The 12,427-nt window shown below is 46.4% G+C and overlaps 1 protein-coding gene across 2 annotated transcripts in view; it reads right to left on the reverse strand.

Moving 5' to 3' along the window:
• The window catches only part of map3k22 (mitogen-activated protein kinase kinase kinase 22), a 70,276-nt gene that overhangs the window by 16,536 nt on the left and 41,313 nt on the right, over positions 1 to 12,427 (reverse strand). For both annotated transcript variants that reach the window (XM_083778038.1, XM_083778037.1), the window contains 4 exons: positions 11,625 to 11,743; positions 9,307 to 9,380; positions 7,288 to 7,349; positions 3,788 to 3,859 (listed from right to left, as the gene is read on the reverse strand). In XM_083778038.1, the coding sequence (XP_083634164.1) occupies positions 3,788 to 3,859; positions 7,288 to 7,349; positions 9,307 to 9,380; positions 11,625 to 11,743 (327 nt within the window). The remainder of the gene's footprint in view (positions 1 to 3,787; positions 3,860 to 7,287; positions 7,350 to 9,306; positions 9,381 to 11,624; positions 11,744 to 12,427) is intronic.

The following is a 12,427-nucleotide window of genomic DNA, read 5'->3' on the forward strand; positions in this document are numbered from 1 at the left end:
GTCTAGGCCTCTCCTCAGTCAAGGTCCACCTGGCAGCAATTTCCGCCTGCCACCCGGGCCTTGATAACCAGACAGTGTGGAAACACCCGCTGGTAAAACAGTTCATGAAGGGTGTACGCAGGGAACACAGGACATGCAGATCCCTTGTCCCCTCGTGGGATTTGTCCCTGGTTCTAAGGGCTCTGGCTACAGCACCTTTTGAACCACTACAAACAGTGAGCCTCAAGCTCCTAACCTTGAAGGTGGCTCTCCTGATCGCCCTCACGACGGCGAAAAGGGTCAGCGACCTACATGCGCTCTCGATCTCTCCAGACTGCATGAGATTCAATGATGGGTCGACCAACGTCACCCTAAAAGCAAACCCCACCTTCATTCCCAAAAACGCTCTCTCAGTGTGTGTACCAGTGAACCTTCAGGCTTTCCACCCCCCGCCGTTCGCCTCTGACGAGGACAGGAGGCTTAACTGCCTCTGCCCAGTCAGAGCCTTACGCATATACGTGGATAGACTGGCTCCCTTCAGACAAGGAAGCCAACTCTTTGCGTCCTGGGGTGCCAGGACCAAAGGAAAGCCTGTCACGAAGGTCACTATCTCCAACTGGATAGTGGAAGCCATACGTCTGGCCTACACTAGCCAAGGAGTGGATTCCCCTCAAGCCCTGAGGGCCCACTCCACGAGAGGCGTGGCAGCTTCCTGGGCACTCTACAAGGGTGTCTCTATTCAGGAAGTCTGCACAGCAGCAAGCTGGTCTACACCCTCGACTTTCGCTACATACTATAACCTAGATGTGGCTGCGCCTTCGTTAGCGCACGCAGTCTTGGGCGCAGCGGCTCAGTAGAACATCAGGGCAGCATAGCGCCGCCTCCTGTTCTCCACAAGGACTAGGTTCTGGACCTAAAAGGGTCCGAGCCCCTCCCAAAAGACTTACCTGGGACCCACTGGAAGTTCAGGGAGTTCACGGGAGTTCATAAAGTCCCATAAACGAAAGGTATTTCGTGAAATTTCTATTTAATACAACGTTAAAGGTTACTTTAGTAACCACGGTTGTATAAATAAATTGAACGAAATACCTTTCGTGGAACGCCCTTCTGTTCTCTATAGCAGAAGAAAAGTTCCGAATGAGGGATGACGTAGCCACGTCCGCTTTATACGGCGTGGGCGTAGCTTCCTACGTCACCCCCAAGAGCCCAGGACAGCAAAATTCTAGAATTTTCTGTCCTGGGAGCACATAAAATAATGTTCTGCAGCTAGGTTTTGAAGGAAACCTACCCATAAACGAAAGGTATTTCGTTCAATTTATTTATACAACCGTGGTTACTAAAGTAACCTTTAACGTTCTCAAAGTGAACCTGGGGTTGTAGAGTGGGTTCCAAGCGGTCCCCAGCTAAATGAGCACTTGAGCCCATTTTCGTTGTGAGCTTTTGGATCGATTATTTTAGAAAGGTTTTGCTTATGGTGGTCCCTGCCACAAAACATTTTCAGATGGGGGTCCTTGTCCAAATGCATATCAACTTTGTGGGTTCCTTGACGTGAAAAAATGTACACTACAGCGCGCGCACACACACACACACACACACACACACACACACACACACACACACACACACACACACACACACACACACACACACACACACACACACACACACACACACACACACACACACACACACACACACACACACACACACACACACACACACAAATGTGATAGTCATGGACAGGCACTCGCTCAACACACTTTCCATTTAATCACACACCACCCACACAGCACAGACATAACACTGTAAAAGTCCTGCAACATACTGTACATATGTTTTATATACACCCCAGGCTTGGCATGTTATATTTTTTACAGGGGACATATTTTATACCAGTTGACATGCATTATGATACAGTACATAAACATATTACACAGACCTTGTCCAGGGAGGGAAGGATTGAGAGTACACTTGGCCAAGATCAGTGGTGGAAGAAGTACTCAGATTGTTTTTTACTTTAATAGCAAGTAAAAGGTCTGTATTCAAACTTTTACTTGAGTAAAAGTACACCAGTGTTGGCATTAAAAGTAAAAGTAAGTACTAAAATGTGTCAAACCTTTTTGAAAACAGCAGAAAATGCATTTTGTGAGCTTGTAGATAGGCATTTTTTCTAATTGACAATGTTTAAAATAGGGCTTTGTAATAATAATCTAATTGTGAAGTAGCTAGTGCTAGAACTGAAACTTTCAAATAATTGTAGTGGAATAAAAATTACAATGATTGCCTCCGAGATATAGCTCAACCTCAAAATTGTACTTAAGTAAATGTACATTGTACGTCAGTTACTATCCAACCACTGGCCAAGACCAAAGGGCAGCAACAGCAGAGTGCTTCTCTCAGCTCCCGCTGCACTTCCTGTCAGACAGGAAGCTGCGAGCGTGCTGTGTTTTTATACAAGGCTCAGTGCAACGCAGGGGAAACGTAAATCTAGCCAAACTGCTAGCCAAGGTTAGCCTCTGAGTAAGCAACTCCTAGCTGCAGCTGCCTGGCCGAGACAGCAAGCCAACACTTAAAGCTGCACTATAGGTATCTTTTTGGTGTGTGTGAAATTAATACAATTAAATTTCATTTTGCACAGTCTAATGTAGAGAATGTCACACATTCTTACAGTTAATGCATGGAATCTCGTATGTCCGTCTGCGATTTGCACGTCTCGAGAACTAGCAGTGGCTAGCCAAGTGGGTTAAACTTTCAGCACTTGCCCGTATTTGAATATGGCGTATAGGACAAGAAAGTTAGTTACGACAGTAACAAATCAAACAGAAAAAGTGCCTGTGTTCCAATTGGATCCAGTGTAGTTATTATTTTATCACTAACTCTTCTTAATACTTTAATTAGTTTAATATTCACAAAACCCACAGACAGACTCTTCACTTAAAATCACACCAACGTGTGAACTGAGCGGTGAAGAGGGTCTGTGCGTTTGTTTGTGTGTGTGTGTGTGTGTGTGTAGCCTACACATCAGCCACGCTGATCAACAGCGCCACTTTAGGTCACCCATAGCTGTTCATTGGAGCGGTTAGGCACCACTCAAATTCAGAAATGGCAAAAAATAGCAGATCTACAAAGTGTGTTGTGAGCTCAGCTATTTTTGCTTCTTTTGTGGGACACTTGTATGACAAAGTAGGGCAAGTGCACAGTTGCAAAAGCGACTGAGCGGCCATTTAAATTCCAATCTGTTATCAGGTGGGAGAGGATAAGAAAACACTGCGTTGTGATGCCGAGTAGGCAATAAATATCATCCCACTAATTGTGCAAGGAGTTCAACGAGCACATCAACCACTTAAAGTTGACTGCCTGTAATGTAACAACATGGGAGTGGTTGCAGTGTGTGTGTGTATGAGAGAGAGAGAGAGAGAGAGAGAGAGAGAGACTGTGAGCATGTGTGTGCATGAGAGTGAGTGAGGGTGTGTGTGTGTGTGTGTGTGTGTGTGTGTGTGTGTGTTTGTATTTGCAGAACCATATGGCTCTGCAGATAAAAACATACTATATAGTGCAGTGGTTCTCAACATGTGGTCCGAGGGTCCTTGTTGAGGGGGTTCCAGGGGGTCCCCAGCAAAACTATTTAATATAGCATCAAAATGAATAACTACTTTAACTCTATATATACCTCAGCTATTTGATGGCTGTGTGGGGATGTGTGGGGATCTACGAGCTACGAGTCTCTGACATATTTTTAGATTGGGGTCCTGCGGCTAAGCATAAAGCAGAATCACAGTGTATATTATTCTGTACAATGATCTCTTACCATCACCATAATCTTTGCAACGATTCGGCAACTGGAACTGTCGAGGGAAAGTCCCTCCTTTCCCGTGTCGACCTGTACGGGCGGCAGAGAGGCATGATGAGATTATTAACTGGGGGGAAATATGACATGCAATTGTCTCACTGTGACTCTCACATTGCGGATAACTCATCTCGCGTTCATTTAAATGTAAAGAGATAACAACAACAACGGTATTCCCTGGAGAACCCCAGCGCAACACACCACCACCTAGAAAAGGACTCTACGTGCCGCGGCGCGTTCAGAAAGCATGTCGGCCCCGCGAGAGAGACACAGAACCTAGTTTTCACCTCCATCCATTCTTCCAGCCACGTCAGAAATGACTTCAGATTGCAGAGCGCAGCGGAAGGCGGCTATTAGAGGATTGAGAGACGCATGTGTGAGCGAGCACAAGCCCGAGACCGCGGTGGGCCCAGTGGAACACTAACGAAAGGCAGGTGGAGAGCTCTGCTGACGCAGATGAGGGCCGACACGCACACACACATACATGCACGCGCACACACACACGCAAATGAGAGAGCTGTGAGGAGCCACTTGCAATTGAAAGCAGCTGTTCTGTCAGATGACTGCCTCCCATTGCAGTGTTTTTGTGGCCGTATCCCAGGGAGACGGGAGTTATTTTTTGTGTTTTTGGCAGCGCGGAATGGAGAGGAAAAATCTACTCACACAGGGAATGGTAAACAAATACTGTGTAGACCTCGAGCAGGAAGCGCGTGCGACACACACACACACACACACACACACACACACACACACACACACACGAGAGTGTTTGTGTGCAGGCGTTTGAAATCACAAAAAGGCCCAATATGTGTGAATCCAGAGACACACGTGCACCGGCACGAGACTGGATGATGTCTTCTTCTAGGCCTGGCCATTGGTTTCTCAAAGTGGGGGGCTTTGAGGGGGTTCCAGCCAGGGGGTCCTCCCCAGCAAAAGTGGTTAACATAGCATCGCAATCATCTTAACTTATTCACAAATGGCAGATGTACGTACAAGCGAAGTGACGTGCTGCGAGCTTGTACAGTACATACAGGGCTGTCCTTATCCCCCATAGAGATGCATATTAAACTAGAAAAAGTGCCCTTCTGGGCACAGGTCTCCACCAGGTTATCCACAGATCCGTGCAGTTAGAGGTAAAAACACTTTTGGGCCAGTTATAGCGCCACCTTGAGGCTGAGTTGAAATTGTTCATGTGGCATTTCGTCCTCGGCCTAGTGGGAATGTGCGTGCACAATTTCAGGGAAATCACGCGATGTGTTCATGATTTGCAGCATTTTGTTTGAAACTGAGCACTCCTGTGAACTTTGGAAGCCAATCTTAACCAATCAGGATGGAGTCTGAGAAATCTGAAAGACCCGTTTCGTTGAATGGCTCTAGAGAGACTGTGTACTAATTTGCGTGATGTTTGGACAAAATCTGTAGGTGTACTGTGAAAAAACTTGTTTTGCACAAAGCGGCCTCCTGGTGGCGCTATAACAGGCCGTTCTGGAAAGTTTGGGGCAGAGGTTCATGGTTGGCATCCAGGGAGTGTGTGTGCAAAATTTGGCATCGACCGGGTTAACGGTGGCTGAGATTAGCTGGTCACGGACGGACGGACGGACACACGGACGGACGGACGGAGTGCAAAACATACTCTCCCCATGCCTTCGGCTGGTGGAGACAATGACGGGATTTCTCCATTTAAATAAATCGATCATTTCAGTAGCAAGAGCATAAAAAATCTAAATGTCTTCTAGATCTACCAGGCCTGCAGTAGTAGGCTATGCAGTGGACAAATTTGCATGACATTATTTAAATAAACTAGAAATACGAGGAAATGACAGAGGGAGAAATCAACTTATGACGACTACCCGACAGGAGTTTTCATAATAGTATTATTATATTACCATCATCTGGTTAAGCCGTGTGTATGTTCAACAACACAGCCATGCAAAATAACATTGACAGCTATGAGGTGGTGAAAGCTTGACCTACTGTAAATAGCAACAGTTTATATTAATGAGATATCATCATCAATAACATCAGTGTTTTGCCAATTATTTGGGGGCCCACTTGCAATATCATGACAGCCCACCAGTGGGCCCCAGTAATTACAGGCCACACACACACACACACACACACACACACAGGTTACTTGGGAATGGCTGCACTAGAGGAGAAAAGACAGAAAACTATGAGGACAGATTGGGAGAGAAAGAACAGCTAGCCGTGGTCTCTCTGTGCTCCCTGACTGTAGTGTTTCTGTCCGCTGGGATGAGACTGGCCCCATTTCATACGTGTTCTCCAAGACAGGATGACGCACACACAGGGGCTGTGTTGCGTGTTCATTTAAAAATGGACCCTTACAGTGTGCGGGATTGGAAAAAAGAATCAGAATTCTGAATACTTGGACATAAGCTGGGTGACGCTGAATAGGTATAATAGGCTGAATAAGTATTGTAATTATGTATCAATTTTTAACCCATGACAGCGGGATTGAGTCAGACTCATTATACAACAGGTCGTTTCACGGAAGCAATCTGATTGGTAGTGATGGAACACCTATTCAAAATATAAAAGGCACATTTACCATTTAAATGGCTTGGTTGAATGCTTCCGATTGTGATTCTTCTTGGACAATGGTAAAAAAAAAGAAAAAAAAAGAAGCAAGAAGGGAAGTCACGACAGGGAATCCATGACTTTATCAGACCCTGTCATGTTGTCTTAAAATGTTCTTCTTTTGCTTAGAATCAGACTATCTCGAAAAGGGCATCATTTTTCAATTCTGTAACATCCTGTAACATTGTTGTTGGGGCCTGTCCTCAACATTAAATAAACATACACTAATGGCACTTCATTTTGCACCCCCTCCTCGCAGTTTAAACTCTGGAAGAATACCACCCAGTACTGTCAACAGAAATTGGAATCTTTTGTGCCTCGTATTTCCCCCTTTTTGGAGTTCAGCAGTGGTGGAAAAAGTACTAGTTTTCTTTTCTTCCCCCAAGTAAAAGTATCAATACCGCAATATAGAAATACTTTGTAAATGTCCGGAATTAAAAACAGTGTGGGTGGTGCAAATGCCTGAGTAGACGGTAAAAGGACCCCAAACATGTAACTCTGAGGACCCCCCATTGACGACCCCTGCGAATACCACGTTCAGCTAAAAAACTGCCTTTGGCTCCTGGACTTATTGGTCTGAAGGGTTTTGTAATAATAATCAGAATCTACATAGTGGCGTAAAAGTATATTTGTGTCTGAGATGTAGTGGAGTAGAAGAAAGAAGTACAGAAATTAGAAAATGTTACACCTCTGAAGTTCAGCACATCCAGCCTCTTGTTCATAATTAACTATGACCAACTTGTCTTCATGCGCACTCAGTTAACTTCAAATTATGAATAGTTACTGGACACAAGAAATGTTATTTAACTCCCAAGAGATTATAAGAGGCCCTCAGTTGAAGCCATTTATTCTGTCTGTCTTACCTTTGTATTCATAGTTGAGGTTCAGGTAATTGTTGTCACGGTTGTTCTGTGTGAATGGAGGACTGAAATGACAATGGAAGAAGGAAGAGAAAAATATGGGTGGCTATTTCAGCCAGTAATTATCTTATCTAGAAAGCAGTGGCTGCGTGAAGTTAGCCGCTGGCATAACATTTGACAAGCAACGAAGAACAATAAAGCCTGGAGAAACATATAAATTGCATGCTATCATATTTTAATTGTCTGTTTGTTGCAGCAGGATTTACAGCACAGCACCTAGACATGCTCGGTGGAGCAAGTGTCAGCAAGCTAAAAGAACCAAAATAAGTATTAGAGCCTGATTCATACCTCGTAGTAGTGGCGCTTGCCAAATAAAACACATCTTTGGACCCGACTCCTTTGTGGAATTCATATGTCACAGTATATTTGCACATATGTACGTACGTATGTCAACGCTAATGACGCATCGCCACACCCTGCTTTGCACAGTGGAGTGTAAATCAAGCAGAACTCCAAGCAGTTAAAATGTAACTGCTTAGAGTTCTGTCTTTACATTAAATTAACGCTCCACATTCTGCTGTGTATTGTACTGTGTGTCGTGCGCTCACGTGTGTGTGCGCCTGTCTGTGTGAGCACAAGCATTTTAGCAGTTTACCCCCCCCCCCCCCCCGCTGGCTCTGATTGTCTGCAGCAGGACCGCTGCCCCCACGACCCCGTGCAGAGTGACGTCTCTGCTGACCACGGGGCGGCGCGGGGCACGAGACCCAGGATAAGAGGCACACACATGCCGTGCAGGGGGGGGGAAAAGTTCCATGCGCTCGCTTCCTGCCATTGTTCTGAAGCCTGGAGTCCAGATAAGCCTCGCACAGGTAGAGCTGTTTCCGTCTCTCTCTCTCTCTCACTCTCTCTCACTCTCTCACTCCTCTTTCCTCTCTCTCCCGCTCTCTCATCTCATCTCACTCTTTCTTTCACCGATGCTCGTTATGCATGCTTTTTTTCCCCCAGCTCACTTCTCTCTCATCCACTCTCTCTCTACTACTCGTTCCCTCTACTACTACTCCCTTCCCTCCACTCACGTGATCTCTCTCTCCCCCTTTCTCTCCCACTCACATGCTCTCTCTCTCCCCCTCTCTCTCTCTCTCTCTGGAGTACGATAACGGTGGAATCCAGGCGTCCAGATAAGGGCTCTGTTGCCATGGTAACAGCGTAGCGACCTGATTCCATTTCCTCTGAGGCGGCAGGCAACGCTGAGGGTCAGGGACTCTGGCCTTTAGCACTGTTTACAAACGTCACTACACTTAGTGAAGTGTGTTAACCAGGGGCCCTTAGTGAAGTGTGTGTGTGTTAACCAGGGCCCTCAATGAAGTGTGTGTATGTGTGTTAACCAGGCGTGTAGTGTGGATTTTGTTAACTAGTGGATCGCTACGTCAGTAGCCGATTGAAACAACCGGTTTGATCAATCAAAACAGAAATCACAACAGAATATATCAATAATGCAATAATGAAATAACAGTATAAAATGCAAAATAACAAACACATATAAATCAAGGTGATACAAAGGCCATTCTATAAAATGGACGGATTAAAAACGTGTTAAAGGTCCCCACACACCAAGCGCGTTTTTCAGGATTTTTAGCTGCGTTTCTCCATCGGTTTTCCGAAAAACACGCCCAGTGTGCAACCACCTTTAGCCTCAGTTCCTCTGGTAGGTTGTTGCAGAGCATTGGGGCCTTTACAACAAAGGCCCGATCTCACATTGGTGACCTTATGGGTCACCTTCAGTAGACCCCGACCCGATGATCTTAAAGTATGTGGCGGTATACATAATATTATAACATGTTGCATAGGTAGCTAGGCGAGACCATTAAGAGCTTTCAAAGTTGTATGTAGCCCTATATATTAACCTAATAACCCACGATATATATTGAATTTTATTCTATTTATTTGCACTTTAGTGTTGTCTCATGCATTTACCATGCACAAACTACCACATGCATCACATGAGACGAGAAGATGGCTCACCTGTCCAGTGCTTGGTCTATCGATTGGCAGCTGCTCGACAGTGAATTATCTGCACTCCCGAAGGGCCCCAGCATCTGACAGAGGGAAGAACACAGAGACATTGAGGGTCACTACGACGCACGGAGAGACACATGGGGACAGAAATGTAACAAGGAAGTTTCTCACTTTCACCTTTATTGCTGGGGATGCTTCACAAACATCCTTTCAATCGTTTCACTTCCAGCCAATTTGCAGTCAGCCAATCAGGCGATTTGGCTCCGCCTTTAAATATCTGCTATCTCTGACTGATCCTGTCATTGGCTGAGTTTCCCAAATTAAATATGCATAGTGAATATGCGTGTGGTTCTTCTCAACAACACCCCCCTTTCACTGTGAACATAGATATTCCGTGCATAGATGTGCCACTCAATGGTAGGCCTGAGGCCTATGGTAGGCCTGAGGCCTATATTGGTAGGACTGAGGCCTACCATACCAGCCTGACCGATATGGTATATCACTTACTGTTACTGTGTTAACATATTATTCATGTCATGTGTGAGTGGATAGGACCCGAATGGAAACAAGGCCGCAAGGTCTTTCTTCGGTGAAATCCTTTTTTGGACAAAAATGCCTGACTGTACATTGTGCCGTTTGCATTTATTTTGCCTAATAAAACCGGTCAATGAAAGAAAGCTGAATTAACTAGCTTGTATTGGTAACTTTGACTGCACAATAACCTCCCATTTAACCTCCTTGTCTAGGCCTATATTTATTAACCCACAATCAAATGTTATTCAATTTAATTCACTTGCCAAATGGGACAGTATAGGCCTACATTTACATTGCAGACATCACTTCGCCTCTGAAATTTAATTTAATAATATTTGGACTGCCGGACAGCTGACAGTAGGCTCTCTTCACTCTTATTTTTTTGTAATATATATGGCAATTTAATTTCTTTGATGCTGAAGTAAGAAAGTCACCACTCACATCACACATTTCCCTGCGAATGGTTCTATTACTGCCACATGTCGACAGGTGTGTGTGTGTGTAGGCTAAAGAGGCTTTAGAGAAATAGGTTTGCTTCTAAATGTATTCATGCAGGAGGCCTTACGTGCGCAATGAGGACAGGTATGGCTGTGCTCTAGTCTAGGTTGTCTATTTCTATGTTGTTGTGTTTGACAGAGTTTCCCAAAATCAGACATAATGTCTGATTGGCTGCCATGCAGCCAATTAGGCCGCACACAGACCTAGAGAGGGGTGTGTTCAAGCTAGGTGCAACACAACATTTCTTTGGGAAACCCAGTCTTTTCAGCAAGCCGCGAGCGACCCACCTCCACCTCCACCTTATTAAAGTCTCCATTGCCTAGAGTTGAGAAGGAAGGAGGTTCATCTGCACTGCCACCGCCAACGTCTAGACTCCGTTTTATCTTTTATTCTTTATAAAACATTTCGTTTGCAACAACTTGATCACTCCTTTATTGAAAGTCAGTTTGCAAGGGGAAATAAAAGAGCGATTATGACTTTTGGACCTTGTTCTGATGTACTAGTCATTTTAAAGGTCCTACAACATGAAATTCAACTTTTCCCATTGTTTTGTGTTTTTTTGGGGCTCCCGTACGTGTACGTACTTCTATCCCCACAAATACCCAATTTTGAACAATCAGGTTTTTATTTGGGTTTTTAGTACAGTGGTCTCAGGCCAACTGATTTGGTGCTACTCGTGTTGTCATAGGTATCTCCCTATACTTTGTATAATCCCTCCCCCCTTTCAGTTCCAAATTTGCATTTCGTCTTTGGAGACTGTGGGAGGGGCAATGGGGTGGGCCTTATTATAATGAGTCAAAGATGTGGGAGGGGAGTAGCTGGGATGAGGGTGTGGCGGAGAAAATAATTTGCATACACAGCGCCCCCACCATCAGGACATTGTGGTAGGTAGACGACCTACTGCAGCCAGCTACAGCTGCTTTAGAAGCCAGACAGACATGACATGACATGACATGGACTGGTTATATCAGAGTGGTGATTTAGGCCGCCTCAAACCATTAGAAATACGTTTGAGGGACATAAACAATATGAAATTAAATATTAAAAACAGTTTTAAAATGCATGTTGTAGTTCCTTTAAACTCTATCTATCTCCTGATCCCCATTTTCCCCTCATATTTTCATTTCCATGGATCTAAACCACGTTCAACCTGGCGTCCCTATGTCATTAAAAAATAAAATATCATCATTAAAAATATCTACACTACCCTCTACTGCGTCACGTTGCGACACATTGCTACGCATTGGGAGCTTGTAGATCAGATTTTTGTAGATCAGATTTGGGTCCAGTACCTCGGGAATGAACTCTCCCTCGCTGTGGATGCTGGTGTAGGAGCCCTGCCGCGCGATCTGCTGCTGCTCCTCCGGTACACTGCCGGGAGGAGGCGAGGTGCGCCCCGTGTGGAGAGAGCCTGCATGGCATGGGGGGTGTGAGTGGACAGGGAGGGTGGGTGGTGAGTGGGACAGGGTGGGAGGGTGGGGGGTGAGTGGGACAGGGTGGGAGGGTGGGGGGTGAGTGGGACAGGGTGGGAGGGTGGGGGGTGAGTGGGACAGGGTGGGAGGGTGGGGGGTGAGTTGGACAGGGAGGGAGGGTGGGGGGTGAGTTGGACAGGGAGGGAGGGTGGGGGGTGAGTGGGACAGGGTGGGAGGGTGGGGGGTGAGTGGGACAGGGTGGGAGGGTGGGGGTGAGTGGGACAGGGTGGGAGGGTGGGTGGTGAGTGGGACAGGGTGGGAGGGTGGGGGTGAGTGGGACAGGGTGGGAGGGTGGGGGGTGAGTGGGACAGGGTGGGAGGGTGGGGGTGAGTTGGACAGGGAGGGAGGGTGGGGGGTGAGTGGGACAGGGTGGGAGGGTGGGGGGTGAGTTGGACAGGGTGGGAGGGTGGGGGGTGAGTGGGACAGGGTGGGAGGGTGGGGGGTGAGTTGGACAGGGAGGGAGGGTGGGGGGTGAGTGGGACAGGGTGGGAGGGTGGGGGGTGAGTGGGACAGGGTGGGAGGGTGGGGGGTGAGTTGGACAGGGTGGGGGTGAGTGGGACAGGGTGGGAGGGTGGGGGGTGAGTTGGACAGGGAGGGAGGGTGGGGGGTGAGTGGGACAGGGT

Source organism: Protomyctophum parallelum (assembly GCF_964188405.1).
Source record: "Protomyctophum parallelum genome assembly, chromosome: 12".
Taxonomy (NCBI): Eukaryota; Metazoa; Chordata; class Actinopteri; order Myctophiformes; family Myctophidae; genus Protomyctophum; species Protomyctophum parallelum.